Raw genomic sequence first — 20,462 nt, forward strand, 5'->3', positions numbered from 1 at the left:
TTCATAAAATGTATTTGACATATTTTTATGTTTTCAATTCCAAGAAAAATTAAAAATAACTTTGTTGAAAAGTTTTTTTCGCGCCCTCTATACAAATTCATGCGAAACTGAAAAAGCTACCTATTTTCCAACTAAAGCCTTCAACGGCTTCGACGGAAGCTTCAAGATGTGCACTAAAGTATTAAGAGATGGCATAAGTATTTAATTAGCATTAATAAACTAGACAATAATTATTTTAACCATTATAAAATAGGTTTCATTTTCAATAAGCTTGATCAGTCTTTTTACATTTAATTAATTTAATTCGTCTTCAGGAGATAATTCCTTATTATTGTAGTGTTATACTTTTGTATTTTAGAAATAAAAATATTAGTCACGAATTGAAATGTAAAGGTGACCTTGTGTAAATTATTTTATAGGAATTCAGATAGAATCAAAACATGGGTTTCTTCGAATATATTTATTAACCTAAGATAAAAATAAACGAAACAGATTATAAGCACTCTATAAAAAGTGGGACACAATTAGCTAAAGGATCAAGCGTGCCACGTGCGATAGGGGAATGAGAGTTCCTTAGTCGTATATTTGTATTATTATTGAGTGGGATGTCGGAAAACTCATCCACAACGATATTGTTGTGTGGATAGGATTTCTCTGGCGTCGGGAGCTGCTTAGCATGACCGCTTATAAACCCTACTTCACGACATATGTCTTCTAATTCCGATTTCGTGTGCGCTTCAGTCGGATAGCATTTAGAGTACCACACACCGTGGGAACGAAGTATTACTTCGCCTATACCAGGCCTGGAAATAAATAAAGCTTTACAGAATAATAATACTTATATATTTCGAATCAAATAAACATCCACATCGCTTATCTCAAGAGATGTACAATTATTGTATCTAGTATTAGCCAGTCAACATATACTCTGATATTTCTAAAAACGTAACAAACCATTGAACTTAATTTTTAATTTATAAATAAGTTACGCGGATTTGCGCTTATGGAAATTAATAAGGAATCTTATTATCTTTTTGTCCACTTTCCAACGTACTGAAAGCTTTATTAATTGGATTAAATAGGTTCAAATTGCTTGCTTTTAGTGATACAGAATAAAAGCTTAAATATAATACTTTTTAAACGTAACTGTTTCTTTCATAACATTACTTTTTTAAACCACATTTTTAAAATTTCTTGAAGTTTTGTCTAAGTTAAGTCTCAAAGTTAGTTTATTTCTATAAAATTGTCATTTAATACTTGTAGATCATGCTGAATCCGATTTTTTAAAAAGAAATTTAGAGATTTATTAAGTCAACTAAATCAACCTATAAACCAGGTGTAGATACATATAATGTTCATAAATAATAGTAATGTGCCTTACAATGTTCCTTGAGGTGCGCTGAGGCCAATACACGTTCGTTCATCTTCTCCATTTGGACAGTCTGGTATTCCATCGCATACCATATCCGTCGCTATGCAGTAGTCTTCACTGGAAGGATCTTTGCCACATCTAAATCACGAAGTTCTCGGTTATCATTAATTGGTTACAAATTTAAAGGTTTTGTATAATGTGACTATTGGATATTAGATTTAAACTCGAATCACGTTGATGATTAGTTTACTTATATGGGTACGATTTAGATAGCAGGTAATGTACTTGGCCTTTATTTGTTATATAATCCTATTTAATGGACTTTGTATAAGTATAACGAAATTGTTGTCAAAGTGAAGTCGAAACAAAGGATATATAATCGTACTGTTTTAAATAATTACAATTTGATTATACACAATTAGAGGCATGTGTAACGAAGAGGCACCACCCAAGTGAGATAGAAGGCCTAAAAATTACCATCATCCATTTTAGAACACACCTATATCTACTGGTAATTTTAGAGGTCATAAAGTCTATTTATATTCAATAGTATACATATTCAATATCATATAAAATCCAATATATTTTAATGTCACATCATTAGGTAAGAGTAAAATTAATTCGAAACGTAGCAGTATAAAACATATAAGGTTAATATAATATGTATCAATAATTCAAAACTACAGGTACGTAATCTAGTGATTGTTCTAGTGAACAACTCTTTGTGTTCTAGTAACTACAAAGAGTTGTTGAGGAGTCGGTCAAGTGTTGAATGGCACTATAATTTCAAATGCAAGCAAGCGGAACTCGAAAGGTGGATGTAGCGTACCTAGAACCCATCTGACCGTAAAACGAAAACCTTTTACGAAATAATTACCTTTATTTATGCTATTTGCAATATATTAATGCGAAAAATAAGACAACTTACTAAGTTTATATAACACTAGCAGACTCGGCCAAGCGTTGCTGTAGCTAAGGTTTTTGTTATATTACATAGTAGTAAATTAATCAAGGGAAACCGTAGGAGAACTTATGTGAAACGTTGGTACCACGACACGGACCTAAACTAAACTACCTTTAACTCAGCGCCATCTGTTAGAATTGTATCAAATAATAAACAAATGTTAATGTTATCGTAATTTTAGTAAGGATGCCTATTTTTTTTGAAAATGAAATATAGCCTATGTCACTCAGGAATGATGTAGCTTTCCAACAGTGAAAGAATTTTTCAAATCTGCCAAGTAGTTTCGGAGCCTATTCAATTCATACAAACAAACAAAAAATCAAACCTTTCCTCTTTATAATATTAGTATAGATAACAAAATAGACTAATAATGTGCATTGCATAAAAAGTTTTAGATAAAACCATGTGACAGCACCACAGAACAAATTCGCTCATATCCTTAGGGCTGATTGCAAATTACCACAGAGAAAAAAACTATGTATTATAAATACCTGAAAGCATTCTTAGCGAAACACTTGCAGAACAAAGGATCTTCATCGCTTCTGTCGTGGCAGTGTAGAACTCCGTCACACAGTCTGGAGGGCATTACTCTACTAAGGTAGTCAGAGCAAGTTGTTTGGCCAGGTTCATCGCTCCCATCAGAACAGTCTGGGTGTCCATCTTTGAATAACTCTTTGGAGATGCACTGTCCATTTCGGCATTTAAGTTGACCTACCGGACATTCTGAAACATAATTTGAATTACAGCTTCATGAAAAACGATTCTTACATCCTTTGACCTTTATCCTATATTTACAACAATAATTTATTTTCAGATTAATATGGAGCAACTAAAAAAAATATAAATGTAACGATAATAATCTACGCATTATACATTATACTAGCGGATCCGACAGACGTTGTCCTGTCTATACGTCTTTAATTTGAAAATTTCAAACTTTTTTTAATAAGCTAAAACATTCTGGACCATTTTGATGAAAATTATTATTCAAATGTTATGACAATATCTAACGATCCAGCACATAGTCTACAATAACACAATGATAACAAAACTTTTTTTTAATTTGATCGCAGCGCTAACTGTCGAGACAGACTAAAATTAAAATTCGAATATTATTTAAAATTTGACAGTGCGATGGTAGCGCCGTCTGTCGGATCCAATGTAAAACATTCCAAAATCAACAAGTACTAATTAATTAAAAAAAACATTGTCCAGCGGACAAAATTGCGAATCTAAACCATTCTCGAATCTCCACGAACACACACAAAAAATTTCATCAAAATTGGTCCAGTCGTTTAGGAGTATACACACGCACACAAGAAATATATATATTAAGATTTATCTAAATTAATACCAAATTTATCTCATGAATACTAAATCTTGAACACGCTAGTATCAGGAACTGTTCGTTTGAATTAAAGTTAATAATCAAAGAAGGTGAAATTGCGGGGTTTAAAGTCAGTTCTATACTAATACTCACCACAACCTCTATGTAGAGGATCCTTAGAGCAGATAATGTGCTTTCTTTTACATGACTCTGGGGTCTCATCAATTCCATCTTCACAGTGCCTGACGCCATCACAGACCTGACTCATTGACACACAACGTCCCCTTTCGCATCGCGATCCATCGCATTCTCCCTCCTCTAGTTCATTTATCGGCATGGTCGGCCTATCTGTGTATCAATATATACAGTTAAGTTATTCCTACGCGTAGAGCTACTTTTATTTAATAATATTGATATTATCCTTTATTATATGATCAGCATGTTTTAGCGAGTATTTTCAGAGGCTTGAGTAATAATTTTCTTAGGGTTAGCCTTTACGAACATACGAACTAGCATTTAAAAACTGATTAACCACGTTAATCAACAAGGTATAATTTTCAGAGAACAAAGTATTAACAAAAGCATTTGAATATGAATGATACATGACTGGACAAAATTTGTGGAAAACAATCAACCTGAAATAACAAACACGTACCTTCTATGTATTTTATTTGATATTTTAAATTTTCAATTTCGGTGCCTGTTAATAGGTTGCCTATATTACATTCGCCCCCCGGTTCGATAAATGTTGCCGCAGGGTACCAGCCTTGTTTTGTATGGCAAGTGATTATTCCAGCCCAAGGCCGCTTCACAGGATAACCATTCTGTAAATCCAGATAATAAATAAAATACATCCCTGTTTTTGGTTTGTCGTTATATGTATATATGTGATTGTTGTTTAGGCAAATTTTGGAAGGAAAAATATTCAATGGCTGTTAAAAAAAAAATCAGTGGCGCTACAGCCTCTTTTAGGTCTTGGCCCCAGATTTCTGAATCTGTTTCATCATCATATTTAAATCTAATAGTCGAGTAGGTGATCAGCCTCCAGTGTTGACACACATCGTCGACTTTTTGGGTCGGACATGTCGGTTTCCTCACGATGTTTTCCTTCACCGTTCGAGCAACAGTTAAATGCGTAAATAGAAAGAAAGTCCACTGGTGCACAGCCGGGGATCGAACCTACGACCTCAGGTATGAGAGTCACACGCCGAAGCCACTAGGCCAACGCTCGTGGCTCGTTTAATGGCTGTTTAGCAAAGATAATAAGCCAGTGACGCTATGTGTGTTCCTATGTTCTTAGTTATATCCGTCCATTTCTTTAACAATAGGTTAGACTGGTTCAGCCTTATGCGTCTGATATTTGGATTTAAGACATGCCGTTTCCATGTTTGCCTTCGCTGTCGAAGCAAGTAATAATTATCCACATATAAAAGACCAATGGTCCAGAGAGCACGACCTCAGAATTGAAAGTTTACCGCCGATACTGATAATGCTCAAAGGAAATCGTTATTTAAAATTAAATTTTATTTATTTATTTATTTACACTTCGTTGCTAAAGAAATACAAATAACACAAAATATATTAATTACAAGGGATGCAACGGGCGGCCTTATCGCTAACAAGCGATCTCTTCCAGGCAACCCTAGTAAGAATAGAAATAAATAAAATAAAAAAAATGATGGATGCAAGAAGTGCAGAAGTTATATAAAAAACAAAATAAATTTATACTAAAATATAGAACCTTAATCTATTAGTAACTATATATATTATAATAATACGTATGGATCACTTACCGTACACGTATCTATAGTTGACTGCCTCACGAAACAAATTTGATCACCTCTGCAACCTTCTCTAGTTTCCTTAACCAATAAGCTGACTGTGTTATTAAATACGTCCTCACCAACTGCTACGCACAATGCCCTTTCAATATTGCCCATATATCTGAAAAATATTAGTAGCTCCAATATATAACTGACTTTGTTGTAGCGAGTATTTTTGACTGTTTAAATGATATATGTAATTAAATAATATTGTAAGGCATTTAATGATTCACGTATGCATTACTAAAAACAAAAAAAAACGATAATTAGGTAGGGTAATGAAAATTTTAATTTTATTCTAATATTATTTAACAACCCACTCGTAATCTTGTAAGTTGTAAAGTATTCAACAAACTGTGTTAATATAAGTAAGTAATTATTTATTACATTTTAGTAAGAAAAATATTTATTGGAATAAAAAATATTACGTAGGAAGCAATAAATGGACTTGGCCCATATTTTAAAAGCCATTAAACTCACACAGTGGAGGGAATCATCGGTTTCACCATTGTGGAATATTCCGCCTGCTCTTGTAAATGTAAGAGAACCGCTTTACTGTTATACAAATCTTTCACGCCATCAACTTTACGTACTTGCTCGTAAAGGCTTTTGGTTGAAAAAAGCGTTTTATGTGATCCTAAAACAACTGTATTGTAACCAGGATTTTGCCTGTGAATAAAATTGAAATATGCTTAGAAAATTATATAATTTACACAACTTATGTAATGAAATGTGTACACGAACTAACGAACGAATATCAATAAAGATCCTCCACATGAGGTTCTTAGGCAATTTCCCAATTGCCGCGGAAACAATAATTAATTTTAAAACTTCTCAATTCGGGGTTTCAAACACACTAAACTTATCTATACATAACAAAGCCAAACACGATTTTGTAATTATATTGCAAATCACACGAGCCTTTTGGCAGTACGAGAGCCCGTGGCGGCAGTGTCACAACATCAGAGAGCCTTCAGCCTGTATGCCTACTTTTTTATACAAAAGACAGATAAACAAAAATTTCCTTTAAAGTCGATAAAGTACACTGCATGAGCCAAAACTCAGATAGGTAGTAGTGTAGGTATAAGTTCACATAGTTTGTTTTCTTAGCCTTATGAGGCCGTCGATTTTGAACATAATAAAGTATGATACTTAAGGTATCCCTCGAAGCTAAGTTGTACAGTAACATCAACATATTTGCTTAGTGCCCAGTACGCATTGAATTTCAAGTTTGAAAATGATAATTACATTATTGCCTAAAATTTCAATTCTGCGTGATGGTAACTGATATAAGATTAATCACTTTATTACTACGATGGCTCCTCGACAGAAACAAAATATACAAGTAATATTAAAATTTAACAGAAATACTTACAAATTCAAAGTGCTTATACATTCATTTCTAAACAAAACCCAGGACACATCAATAAGCACTCCAGTACACTTATAAACCCCATTAGTGTAAAGTTTTGCGACCCATGGCCATTGCTGAACAACATTGTCAACTGCTGTACGTTCAAAGAGTTGGGGCACATCAAAATTAGTGTATAAAGACTGATCACATGAGACATATAAAGTCATACAAGTTTTTGTTACGTTCGGTAAACATTTTTCTTTCAACAATTCAGGCTCTGATATAATGACATTCCTAGATTTTTGTTTGGTTTTATCAAAGTGATTATAAGCGACCATTACTGGCTCTACGTCTGATTTATTTCTTTTGCTTCTCTTTGTATCTGGTAATTCATGCAAGTTACTCTCTTTGACGTTAACATATTTTATTTTATATGAGTTTGCATTGCTGTAAAACAAATAATTCGTTATATATATGAAGTTATTCGAGCTTATCTTAAATTTTATCAAAATAAATAATAATTAATTAATCATAATTTTAAATTGTATGTAAAAAATCTGAAATACCTGAAACCTAAATATCTGCATATATGCACCGCTGCTTCCTCTTGTTCGTATGTCGACATATTTTCTTCGCAAATCACGTGCCAATCGTTATTTTGCTTTTTAGTTACGAAACCGTCGAAACGAACTTTTGGTCTTCCATCAATGTCATAACGAATATCTTTTCCATTCGTTAGTGCGACTTGAAAAAATAATAAAGACATTAATAAATTACAATCTAGGATACTGTATTCAAATAATAAAAAAAAACATCACTTACAACAATCTAACTCATCTTCCCCTAATGGACACTGTGGCTTCCCATCGCAAACGTATTTTATGGATAAGCACATTTGACTACGTTTACAAAGAAACTGGTCCCTGTCACAGCCAACTAAAATTTAAGATTATTGTAGTAGTCCATAAAATCGTTCATAGAATACAAGAACATAACATGATACGTACAACAATCGACTTCATCTTGACCATCCGCGCAGTTATAGTTCCCATCACATATTAATTGATTTTCGAAGGTCGCTAAGTAATCAATACAAGTACAGTCTAACTCATCCGTTCCATCTTCACAATCGGCTTTGTGATCACATCGGTTTTTAAAAGAAATTATTTGGGGAATTCTATAACAGATATTGGTGTATAAATAAGGAGATTATTCAGTTTAAAACTAACACTATAAAATTAACACTTACTTGTGACATCGAAAGTGTATAGGTGGTTTGTGTTTCGCTTTGTATTTTGTTGCTTCAACAGTGTTTATTATATTTTCGATTTCGGGAACAATATTGTTTAAATAATCTATGTTTGTCGACGTTTCAGGTGGAACAGTCTCTAATATTGCGCTAACATTTTCCTTTGTTGGCTTAATGTTTGTTTCCAAATTGGTATTTGCATCTACTACACTTGGTGAAAAAGTCGTTGTTTGTTTATTTTCTATAAAAAGTCTTTCTGAAGTGGCTGAACTATTTAGTTTAGTTTCTTCTCCTTGTAAAGTTGGAATACTTTCTGTAGTACTTAATATACTCGTATTATTGTTAGATAAAGTACTTACTGTTGTTTCCGTTTCTAAAAATATGTTACCATTACTTGCACTGGTTGATAGCATCGATTCCCCATGTAAGTTGAATGGTGGGTGTGTGCCTAAATTATTCATGTATATTGTTTCTGTGGTGGTAGTTGGAAAATCAATAGGATCATCTGTGAATTCTTCACTTAATTCATCATTGGTATTAGGAGTCGTATTATCAGGTAAGAATGTATCAGTGTAATTTTTAACACTGTTTGGTTTAGTATCGTTTAATAATTTATTATTAGTAATATGATTAATATCAGTTGAATTAGCTAAAATTAACTTTGACGTGTTTTTGACAATTGTATTTTCTGAAGTTACGGTAGTAGCAACAATGGCTTGATTTGTAGAAGCCAAATATTGATTCGGCTCTGATATATTCATTTTGACTGGACCTTTTTTTATTAAGTTGTTAATTCCATTTGCAGACACATTAGCATTTTTACTAAATGGAATAGATAGTATTTCTTCAAATATATTTGGCTGATTTTCTTCGCAATTGAATTCATCTTCACCATCTAAACAGTCTATTATTTTATCAAACATCCGACTTTTCGGAAGGCATTTGGCTATACCCGAATTGCATCTAAACCCAGGGCACTCTTGTTTAGGTTTAATGTTAGGCAAATTTCTTGAGGCTGAAAAATAGTTAACATTTTAATTTAATTACTTGATGAGAGATATAGTTTTTCACAATATGGTTATAAAGTATTAAGAAGACCATCTGGATAATACTTACTAATGTGATATTTAATCCAAGGGAGTAAAAGGCTTACTCTAGTATATACTCCAGGTTCACCCTTGCGTGCACAACCATCCCCGTGACTTACAATACCGGCTACATACCATTGGTGTTCGTTGGCAGGATTTTGACATAACAATGGACCACCACTATCACCCTTTAATGAAACATATAATGATACAAATTTACTCTACATATTGACATGAAACTGAAAACAAAAGGAAACTAAACTTACTTGGCAGGTATCTCGACCCCCTTCAACAAGACCAGCACATATTTCATTACCATCTTGATCTTCACGATGATTACAATGTTCCCAAATAGGTAATTCCACCTCTCGTAAGTGGTCAGCTGTAAAAAAAGGCAATTAAAATATTTCCCTACATAAAGTTTAAGTTTTGCAAATTGAGATTTGTTACATTGGAGATATACGTAGATCTGCGTTGATGAATTAGTTCAATGTAAGTATTTAAAAAAAAACATTGTTTATCGGTAGTGTAACAGGTAAAGTATAACATACGATCTGGCCCGTGTTCAATTGTAGATCCCCATCCAACAGCAGTACACAGAGTGCCTACTGGAGGACCCCATACCCAATCCGCACCAGCCACTTCAGGTCCTGGCAAACATATAGGTCTGACCCAGCGGCTAAATTGAATTGCAGGCTTGACTTTTAGAAGACTTAAGTCATTTTTCATATCGTGTTGGTCGTAGTTTTGATTTACGATGACGTGGGATACACGATAATTCTGCTCTTGTGGAGAAAATGAGAAGCGACGTAGCATGCCCACTTGTACTTCATAATAATGTTGCCAATATCTGAAATAAAAGAGTAAACAGCAACTTAATAGGAAGAATCATTGGGCGGTTAAAGATCGAAGATGGAACTTTGTTATAAGAGAGCCTACCGATGCTTAGTTGGAGTAGAACTAGAAATTGTAACCGTAGACACTTAATGAAAGAAAATAGCTAAGAACTACATTTTATGTATGTTAGATTATGGAAACATTTCTTTGATGTCCTTTATTCTTGATATTAGCTTACTTGTTAACACAGTGAGCAGCTGACATAATCCAATTTTGATTGATGATAACTCCACCACAGTGAAAAAGCCCATCTCTGTATAAAGCTACTACCCATGGCCAAGCGGCTGGTTGACTTGGTTTTCCTCCCACAACTCTGCTCTCTGTTCTTTTCTTTCTACTCTCACGATTACCATCTGCTGTCATATCTCTTTTAGCTCTTGCTAACGGTTCGTAAAAGAATAATTGGTATGGGTGTTTGTGTAAAAGAAATCGTTTGTTGCGTCCAAACAATTGATTTTCAGCATTCTGAAAATATTTTTAACTTATTAATGTAACACTGATTGCAGCATGTTTTTGATTTACGCGGCTGAACATATTTTAAATTTTGGAAAACACTATAATCTATGTTACTAAGGAAAAATGTAAAATTCTAACAGTGAAATATTTTAGATATCCAGAGATACTCCGGTTGTTATATAGGGAATAATAAATTCACACGCGAGCTACTTACAAAATTGTATGTTTCTATCAAGTATATACAGACATCATGATATTATTTTTTGATTTTCTATTCATAAATAGCTATATTTGTTTATTTGTAGTTCTATTTGTTTGTTTTCATTGAAACTGTTCTGTTTGAAGCAATTTAATAGTGTATTCCAAAATAAGATATAATATTTATTAGTATAATGAAATTCTTGAAAGGCATGATAAAATGTTCAAAGCAGAAATTGAAAATTATTTTGAAAGTTCAAATGGAAAATTACTTAAAGATTTCCATTTATGTAATTAAATTTGAGCAATAATTGTATCATTAAAGAGACTTTAATTAGTGATTAGGTTTTTGATCACAGAGGTTTATTTAAATCCTGCCTCCAAACCAAAATAGTTAACGGTAGTGAGAGATCAAAATTGGGAAAACAGTTTGAAACAGCAATGTTGGCATAGTGATTCAAACGATTGTGACTCGCAATCGAAGGCTTCAACCCTGTCCGTCCGACATCTTTATATACGCTTTTGTATTTTGAAGACAACTTTAGCACGGAAGAACTCTAATCTAGTCAACCACAACATTCTAAGCAGTGTTGAGGTTACCGTTAGAATAATTTGGTCACAACCATATTTTGTTATACCCAAATAAAGTTAATTATTTAAGAAACCTTAGGAGCAAAAGCTTACTAGGTACACGTGTCATCCAAAAAACTGATTACCACTGAAATACAAAAGTGAACTCTTAAACCCTTAGGTAATTAGAAATAAAGTGTTAATACTTCTCTTATAAGCTGTGAAGATGTTAATATCCTTGTACCGCACAGTAAGTCTGGACACGTGACGTATATAGCAGTCGAATTATAACAACTCGTACTATTATGTATAAGACCGCCTGGCGCTGTATTAATGTAGTTTACTTTTAGCAATGGATCAATTTTGTGTTCTTGGATGTATGGAGGTCTGTAAAAATAATAATGACATAAATATTGGCTTTATACGGAAGAAAGGAATGAAACAAAAGTGGATTTTTTTTAAAGATATATTTGTTTTGGCGCGTTAGGGAAAAATAATGTTAAGAAATTTAGTTTTTTTTATATATTTAAGTAAAAAAAAAATTTAACTAGAAACTGCGTTATAACAAAATTTTCAACGTATTTTTTATATATAAATTTTTTCATTGTTAGTTTCGTTTTTGTTCAAAGTAGAATAAAATTTATGAAAAGATTTTTATCTTGTTACGACAAAAACGTATAACTTGTACTGTATTAACTGTATTTCTGTACACGTACAGAAGTGCAGTTTATTTATATCTTATACACACAACAGTAGTGAGAAATACTTACATTACATATTAGCACACACTATTAGGCAAAATTAAAATATAGACTAGAAGGTACAATTGCTAAATTCTTAAAAGTAACAAAAGAGGGTATTTCAAAAATCATCTTTTAAGAGTATATATTGCAAAAAACTAATTTATAACATATATAAGTACCTTATAATAAGACCTGTTTCGCGCCGACAGGCATCGTGTGCCCACATGTATGGGTTTTTGCAGACTGCATACCACTTCCCTTTAAAATTTCGGTGCAAGTATCCTTCAGTATTTGAAATTCCAAAGAGCTATAAAAAACGTGGTTGGTCACTTATTATTTAATTATATACTTGTTTTTTTCTACACATTTTAGAGTTGCGAAATCTGCGATGTCTAAACACCTAAACAAGACTTAAATAAAAGATAATGAGATGCGAAATTGCGAAATTTCTTGAGCTGAAGTTGATCGGTAAAAATCATTCAAAACATTAAGTTTATTCCTTAACATATATTTTAAATATGTAGTTATCGTGTAAGCAAAAGCAAAATAAAAAAAATAGTTACAGGTTTGTTATGAAGACTTGGTGCTAACATGGTGCAGTCGTTTTCGTCCTGATGGTTCGGGCAGTCGTTTATATTATTACATCTTTGTTCTTTTGTATAACACGTGCTTTGAGTTCCATCCGAAACTTCACAGCTGAAAGTATTTTCGCTACAACCTAAAAAAAGTTCATATTACGTTTAAATTTAGTATTTTGTGTGTCCAGCCAAAATAGTATATTTCATTACAAGTGCGGAAAGCCTGTCATTGCAACGAGTTCCGACGAATGTCTACCCGAGCCGAGGCGCAGCCGAAGGTGAGGGTTGACAGTCGGGACAAGTTGCAATGACGGTTCCGCACGTGTACTGAACGACTATTTTTAATACAGTTGCGAAAAAATAAAGCAATTTAATTAAACTATTTGCTTTTTTTCTATTCTCTCTACGGAATAAATTCGTTGCACGTAGATATGTAGCGACTTATATGTTCCCGGTAAATTGTTCTCCGAAGCATTTTATACTGCGTTCGGGTGGTATACATTCAAATAAAATATCGTCGAAATTACTCATTTGTAATCACATGTACATCAAGTGCAACAAATAACTCAACTCGAAAGAACATTTTTGGAAAATGGCGCCAACCGCAAAGAATATGAGCAAAGCTTGTTTTTTCTTTTCTTCACCCATTCTGGGTAGGAAAAGGGAACTTGGCCCATACAGCCAATTCTTCAGTAGACTATTTTTATTGAAAGAAAACCAAATCTAACTCATTGAGTCCAATCATTAAATCTGATATTTAAACAAATAGCTATAGCTTCTTTTTAAAATATTTGCATGAATCATAAAAACTTCTGTGATTTTTTTTAGTAAAAACTTCATGGTTAGTTTTTTCTTTTTAATATTTTTTTTATTGATATGAAATATAATAAACCTAACCTAACTTATAGAATCTAATTATTAGTAAACTTTTTAAAAATACGTATTTGCATATATTATAAAATTCTTTTTAATATTTTTTTAATTGATATGAAATGAAAAGAAACCTAATCGACCTTATTGAATCCAATTATTATAATATTTAGAAATCATATATCATAAAAACTTCTATGAATCTTTTTAATAAAACCTTCGTGGTTGGTTTTTTCTTTTTAATACACATTGTTTTGACAGTTGGCAAAGAAAACGCACGAGTGCGGGAATGGCAAAGAAAAAAGCACAAGTGTGTAATAGCCCACTTTCCGAACGCTATACCTCCCTGCAATATGCCACTTTTTGAGCAACTGTATTAAAAAAATATTTTTGTATTTAATCATTAACAAATTTATGAATGGAAATCAAAGCAATAACAATAATTTATTATCACAGGAGCATTCAAGAAACGGTATAAAGACTTAGATTTTAATTTTAATATTTGTGGTAGGTAGTTCGATTAGTTTTACATTATAATCAATCTTTTAGTCTTAGGATATTTGTTATATTCAATACAAAAAATCTTTGATACGTCATTCATTGAATATTATTATGATAATTTCGGCGAACGTAACAAGAAAATAAATATCTTACAAAATCTTATTTTTCTGAGATACACTACATGAATAATGTTAAAATAATATTGTTTTTTTTAACATTGTAGTAACATAAAGGAAAACCCAGAAGAAAGTTGAAGACGCATAAATAGTTATTATTATCGTTACGTTTAAAAGTATAGTCTTTAGATCTATATACTAGTAGACGCTGTAAATTTTAACGTCATTTGTAAAATTGTCTATCGACACTGATAACTTCGGGACTAATCGAACTATTCTAAAATTGAATAAAAAGTCCCAAATTACTTATAAAATCTGTAATACTGGCTTAAATAGAAATTTTACTGTGTTGTGTACCTTTTAGACATAGACACATAGAAACACACAAAATCACAATAGTTAAGGATTTTTTTCGTTTTAAGTATGCGTGTGTGCTGTGGTTGAAATTGGCCTTGACTCAGAATTATGTTGAGAAATAGAGTGTTCCACAGAGCTGATCAATCTGCTAGAGACCGCAGCGGCTAGTTTGTACCTCAGTCGCAAAAAGTAATAAGAATGTTATATATAATAAGATTTTTTTACGCTAACTAAGAAAATCAAAATGAATCTAACTCTAAGTTCCAGGATCGAGACTTAGTGTATTTTGTGAAAACGTATTGGTTTTTATGAACAGATATCTAAATTTAGCACTAACAGCTAATTTAATTGAATAGAATTTAACTATGTAAGGTACCTATATAATAACGTACCAAAACAACCCATTTCATCTTCACCAAATGGGCAATCAAAATATCCATCACAAAGCCTGGTTCTATCGACACGCTCCCTGCAGTTACACCGTGTCTCGTCACTCACATCTTCACAGTCAACATTTCCGTCACACCACAACGTTTCCTTGATGCAGTCTCCGTTATCACAGGCTGTAGTACCAGATGGGCAATTACGTTGCCCGGAGCTATCTTTAGAGACGGAAGGTCTACAACTGTGAATGATGGGAATGTGTAGTATAGGATAACCAAAAATGTTTTATAGGATATTACTAAAATATTCATATTTATATCAATATATTGACTGTAAGCTATGAAATAACTAAAAAAGGGTGATTATTCGGTCAACCTCAGATTTTTATATCTGTTCGTGATATATTTTTAATAGGCACGTAACTAATAGTGACTGTTTTCTCCTTCACAGTACCAGTGCTTTTTAAATGCGCCAGAGTCAATCACACTAAATATATTCCCATATTTAAAAAAAAATATTTTAGTCTTTATAATAGTATAATAAACACATCTTAAAGCTGATCTCTGAGTTGCTACTTCATAATTTAGACGAAATATACTATGTAATTTCATATTTAATCGTAATAAAATTAGATTTTACATAGCTCAGAACAAATAAAATGTGAATACGTGTGTTACTGTGTAATACTTTTGAATTATTTATGAACTTTGACAGCCAGACGTAATGAAGAAAAGTTATTAATATTTATAAAGGTAAACTTACTTTGACTTGATGTTCATCGCAGTTTCAATATCTTGAGGGTGTGGTTTAATCTTACGCTTGGTCCCAAGCTGCCCTTGAGGATAATCTGGAAAAATCTCCGAAGGAACTTGCCTGCAATAAGTTAATTTAGCGCTCACTTTCTTGTTCATAACAACGTCTTAACTTAATTACACATTAGTCCTTTGCTTTCAATTCTATTAACGCTTTGATAAAACGAGACAGATCAATTCTTAAGTTAAAATGCTGTTTTGTAACTGAGATGATTTTTCTCTACCCTAAGTTCGTGAATTGGAAAAATTGGGATACCAATTTTTTTTCTTTATTATCTATAGGAGAGGAGTTTATTCAATTGATTTAAACAAGCATAGTCGTGATTTCAACCTGAAACATTTATCGTTCACGGCTATTGATAATCCAAATCTCCGGTTTGATCAGAGCTCAACCAAATCGGCAGTTTCCATTTACTAAGACTGTTTAATAATAAACGTTGTTAGATGTGAAGCACAAATATATTATGAAATAATATACTATTTCGAATGAAATCAAAATGAATATTTTTGTAAAAAAGTACTTTAGGTAAATTACTGGGTATTTTTAAGTGATATCTAATATATAAAAATAGAGTAGTTTTAATAGAATTAATCCTAATGATGAATCAACAGCAGAGTAAAAGGCGTTACTGTAGAAAAGCAGTGTTTGCGGATAATATGTTACTATGATAGACGGGCCTCGCATCCGAAAAGGATCTGTGTAGTACAGCGAAAATTACTCATTGATTTAAATTTCTTTAGATAGATTGGTTTAACTTAAGCAAGGTGTAAAATCAATAAAACTTACTTTGACATAATATTTAGAGCAATTTCTAAGTCTTGAGGGTGCGGCTTTTGAATGTCTTCGTGTGTTCTTCCATACGGAGGCAAAAAACTCATCGGAATTTGTCTGGAAAATCACTTATAATTACTGAAGTTTAATATATACAAATATTGATATACACGTCGAATAATGAGTGAAGTGAGAAGTTACAGGTCCAGTAGACTATTAAAGTCAGTATTTATGATAACCAATCTATATTGTCTGAGTGCTTATAAGGATAATGTATGTATATTTTGTAAATAAATAATGTTTTTTGTATGAAACATAATTAATAATGAGTACCTGGGATAAGTGAGTAAATCGGGCTGATATTCCGGTTTGAAATTGTCATATCCTGAAAATATTAAAGTCTGTAAAAAATTTATAGCTATATAAATATATTTATATAGTCGGCTAATGATACATAAAGATGCTACCGTAATAGTATGGTCCACTTTGCCTCAAAAGACGTGTTAGTAGACAATTATTGTTTGTTTCTATTAATGCTTCTGATTGAACTCCTTTCGGATTTAGTTCTAGTGCTGGATCGGATAATTGAGTATCAGCAATAGCATCTCGTTTGAATATTTCGCCTTTCCTTTGTTCTTCTTTTGTTTTACTATTTTTGGTATCCGTCAGTACTTTTAAAGCTTTAACAAATTCCTTGCACGCACTTCTATGCGGCTTTTCATTGCATAAAGCATAAAAATCGGAAACAATTTGTTCTGCCCTGTCGATTTTTTTATTCTGAGCTCTTTCAAACTGCTTTTTGTCTATTCGTAAGATTTGTCGTTTGCGTCTTAGTTTCGTATTGTTTCCAAAATCTTTGATTAAAATAGATTTGTTGACGGGTTGAGTTACCACAATTATTTCTGTTTTGCAAAGATTTTCTACTAGAAAACAAAAATATAAACATTAAAGATATTCTATTAACTAAAGTACTCTTAATTGTATTTAGAACAACTTACCACCTCCACCTAATACAAATACGTATACTCCTACAAGACATCCAAAAATAAATACGAACAGTAAGACTTTATGCAATATTAAAAGGAATATTTGTCCATTCGTATTTGCTGGAATGATAAATATTTTATTAATAAGCTGACACAATTTAATTTCAGCATAAAAGAGTTTGTTAGCCGACGAATAACAATTGAATAATTATATTATTTTAAGTAAACTATTGATCAACTTATTACACAATTATCTATAAAGATAACGTTATGGATAGTTTTGCCAAAAATATTCGCATTTACCCATGCTCAATATTAGCACGAACGCTGTAAAACAATAAATAAGTAAATGATCGGCCCTAACCATCGGGATGCCTGAATCTGTTTCATTTTATTTCAATTTGATAGGCAAGTAGGTGATAATCCTCCTGTTCTCAAGAAGAGGAAAATATATAATAAGAAGACCCAAATAGTCGACGCTGTCGTGTCAACACACAGCGTCGACTATTTGAGTCACAGATATATCCGCTTCCTCACGATGCTTTCCTTCACCGTTTGAGTGAAAGTCCATTGGTGCACAGCCGGGTTTCGAACCTAAGATGTAAGAGAAGTGTCGCACGCTGAAACCACTAGGTCAACACTGCTCTAACGCTGTAGTTCGTATAAAATATACTTGGTATTGATAACTACACGAATACTATTCGAACGATGTATTCGTGTTTCCGATAAATTCGAACTATATTGTAATTGGAATCTATATTGGAATTTTTCTACGGAACCTTTTCATATTTTCCATACTTATAGTAAGTAGTAAGCTGCCATTTTTTTGGTACTATTTAAGATTGTGTATTTAATTCTTTGATTAAACAAATTATTTTTGCCATGGGCACCGATTATTAAAACACAGTAATTCTTATTAAATATAAAGGGCTCCCATTAAAACGTTAGAGATCAAAAGAATAGACACGCTTATCTTTTTTTTGTCGGTTACAAATTTGTATTTAATCATACGTCATAAACTTTTATGCATACCATTTCTCTTTGGTTCGGCCAACTCCATAGGTAGTCCAGGAAATGTTTTAACTACATCAACGTCCACGGTGTTACCGGTAAACGTCATCCTCAAATATCTGAAATTGCGAAAAGAGGAATTCAACACGAGACAACATTTTGTTATTTAAAAGATGATTTGATAATTTAAATACCCAATACTCGATTTACTCGTTATTTGCTGTAAGTCACATTTATATTAGTCAAAGTTAAATTAAAACGTTATTACTTTGAAAGTGTATGTAAAGAGAACAATATTTATTTTATCTGTATATTGGTACTTGAAAGTGTAATATTTAAACATTACCTCTTTTACTTATTGCCAACTGCTTGTCGTCTAAAAGAACAATATTCCGAGTTAATATTGTGAGTAATATCTACAATTGATATTACTCATAAGCCGAAACAATATCGGTTATTACGTACATTGTAATAAAACAAACGACCTTTGAGGGTAGGTTAGCGAATTGTAGCTTTTAAGAGAAATATTTGGGATTTGGTGGGTCGTGTAATATTTGTTTGTCATTGTTTGTTAGGTATATAATAACAGTTGTACGTTCTTGATTTCCTTTACTTTATATACATTTGGCATATTGATAGAAAAAATATTTTTTTAAGTTATAACACCCGACCCCAATGTTGGGAATCCCGTACTGTAAAATGATGGTGCGTATTTAACTATGGTTAAGATAAAATTTACAGCTTTCAGTCGCTCCGCCCAGATTCTAAATTCAAAACAATTACCGCGATAGGTTGAGTTGCCGTAGAAAAATCACTCTCTTAACTATTGGCATTTTCACGTAGTAGGCGTTAGTGATTAGGCGGAATTGAAATGTGGTGCCAATGCTATGCGATCGGCCATCCGTATTGACTAATTGTGGTTAGATAACCTAATAATGCAACAGCTATAGTGTAATGATTTACTTATACATCATTAAGAGGGATTCCCTTAAGTTAGTATGCCAAGAGATACTTTTTAATAATGATTTGTCAACTTCAAAAATCTAATTCACGTTACCTTATTAAAAAAACACACACAGTCAAAACTTACTAACGGTTCTCAAATCAAGGCCGTAGAACGGACGAGAAGACTTTTAGTATAAGCTGTATTCATGTAAAAGTGATATTCGATTTTGCTAATTCATTCTCCCATTGGATCTTGCAAAGTACATGCATACATTTTCCTCTAATAATTGAAGTACTTACTTGTTAAGATGAACCCGAATTTCCACAAACACAACACTAACGTCTACGTCATAATTTAATTGTGATGAAATGACCTGCAGCATACAAGCCAGAACAAAGACTAATAAAATATAGGTACATGTAATTTGCTGATTCTCGGATCATTTTGCTTACACTACCTGTATTGTTACATTGTAATTAAATCGCTGAGCAATTTTTGTACTATTTAATTTACTTTAATTTGAAATATTGCATTGAAACTATCTGGTAAGATTTCAAAGAATCGATAGAGAAAATTCCATTGTAATTAATATGCTAAGTAATGAGGTAGATTTCGCAAAACATATTCGGTACTAAGTGGGTCAGAGTTCTAAACAATATATAGTTAATAAAAGACAGAAAATGTCATAATTTCTTTACATTATTAGTTTATATGTAGAAAGCTGAAGCATAGATAAAAGACTCTTCTATATCCACTAACTAGATGCACAAAGCACAAAATAGGACTAGGCCAAGGACCCATAAGCTTTAGCACTACGACGAGGAATATCTACCAGCTATATATCTCTATCTATCTATATTTTCAACAATTAATCGTATGGCCGTAGTAATTCTGGGATCGTTAGCCATATAAGGAAATTTGAAATAAATGATAAAAAAATCCTTATTATTAGTAAGTGGGTATTTAGTGTCACATATATAGGTTACTATCCAAAAGTTTATATAATGTTGGTTTCTTGTATTATCCGAATTATTTCTTGTATTATCGGTTTAATGATTCCCGAAGAATAAAAGTTAGCATTAACTATG

General features: G+C 32.3%; 1 protein-coding gene across 4 annotated transcripts; it reads right to left on the reverse strand.

Moving 5' to 3' along the window:
* Positions 1 to 445: 445 nt before the first annotated feature.
* LOC110996513 (serine protease nudel) lies at positions 446 to 19,793 on the reverse strand. 4 transcript variants are annotated; one of them, XM_045634364.1, is made up of 28 exons: positions 19,674 to 19,761; positions 18,775 to 18,804; positions 18,450 to 18,547; positions 17,430 to 17,537; positions 16,899 to 17,354; positions 16,765 to 16,816; positions 16,447 to 16,548; positions 15,610 to 15,720; positions 14,856 to 15,088; positions 12,605 to 12,759; positions 12,221 to 12,348; positions 11,505 to 11,685; positions 10,253 to 10,539; positions 9,729 to 10,027; positions 9,444 to 9,559; positions 9,206 to 9,365; positions 8,090 to 9,104; positions 7,848 to 8,017; positions 7,663 to 7,776; positions 7,407 to 7,584; positions 6,862 to 7,287; positions 5,967 to 6,155; positions 5,457 to 5,607; positions 4,319 to 4,487; positions 3,817 to 4,011; positions 2,828 to 3,059; positions 1,382 to 1,510; positions 446 to 803 (listed from the first exon to the last, which is right to left on the reverse strand). In XM_045634364.1, the coding sequence occupies exons 3-28, from the start codon at positions 18,535 to 18,537 to the stop codon at positions 494 to 496; spliced, it is 5,754 nt and encodes a 1,917-aa protein (XP_045490320.1). In that variant the 5' UTR covers positions 18,538 to 18,547; positions 18,775 to 18,804; positions 19,674 to 19,761; the 3' UTR covers positions 446 to 493. The 4 variants fall into 4 exon arrangements, with proteins under 4 accessions (XP_045490320.1, XP_022119925.2, XP_045490319.1 ...); XM_022264233.2 differs by lacking the exon at positions 18,775 to 18,804 and having other exon boundaries at positions 16,899 to 17,351; positions 19,674 to 19,793; XM_045634363.1 differs by lacking the exon at positions 18,775 to 18,804 and having other exon boundaries at positions 3,817 to 4,013; positions 4,330 to 4,487; positions 19,674 to 19,793.
* Positions 19,794 to 20,462: the final 669 nt, after the last annotated feature.

The sequence above is a fragment of the Pieris rapae genome, chromosome 2, assembly GCF_905147795.1.
Source record: "Pieris rapae chromosome 2, ilPieRapa1.1, whole genome shotgun sequence".
Lineage (NCBI taxonomy): Eukaryota > Metazoa > Arthropoda > Insecta > Lepidoptera > Pieridae > Pieris > Pieris rapae.

Coding starts and splice junctions, on each gene's coding strand:
- LOC110996513 (XM_022264232.2), bottom strand. CDS start 19,756: ATGCTGCAGGTCATTTCATCACAATTAAATTATGACGTAGACGTTAGT. Junction 12,760..14,855: donor AGATGAAATGGGTTGTTTTG/GTACGTTATTAT, acceptor AACTTTTTTTAG/GTTGTAGCGAAAATACTTTC. Junction 4,012..4,318: donor TCAAATAAAATACATAGAAG/GTACGTGTTTGT, acceptor ATTGATACACAG/ATAGGCCGACCATGCCGATA.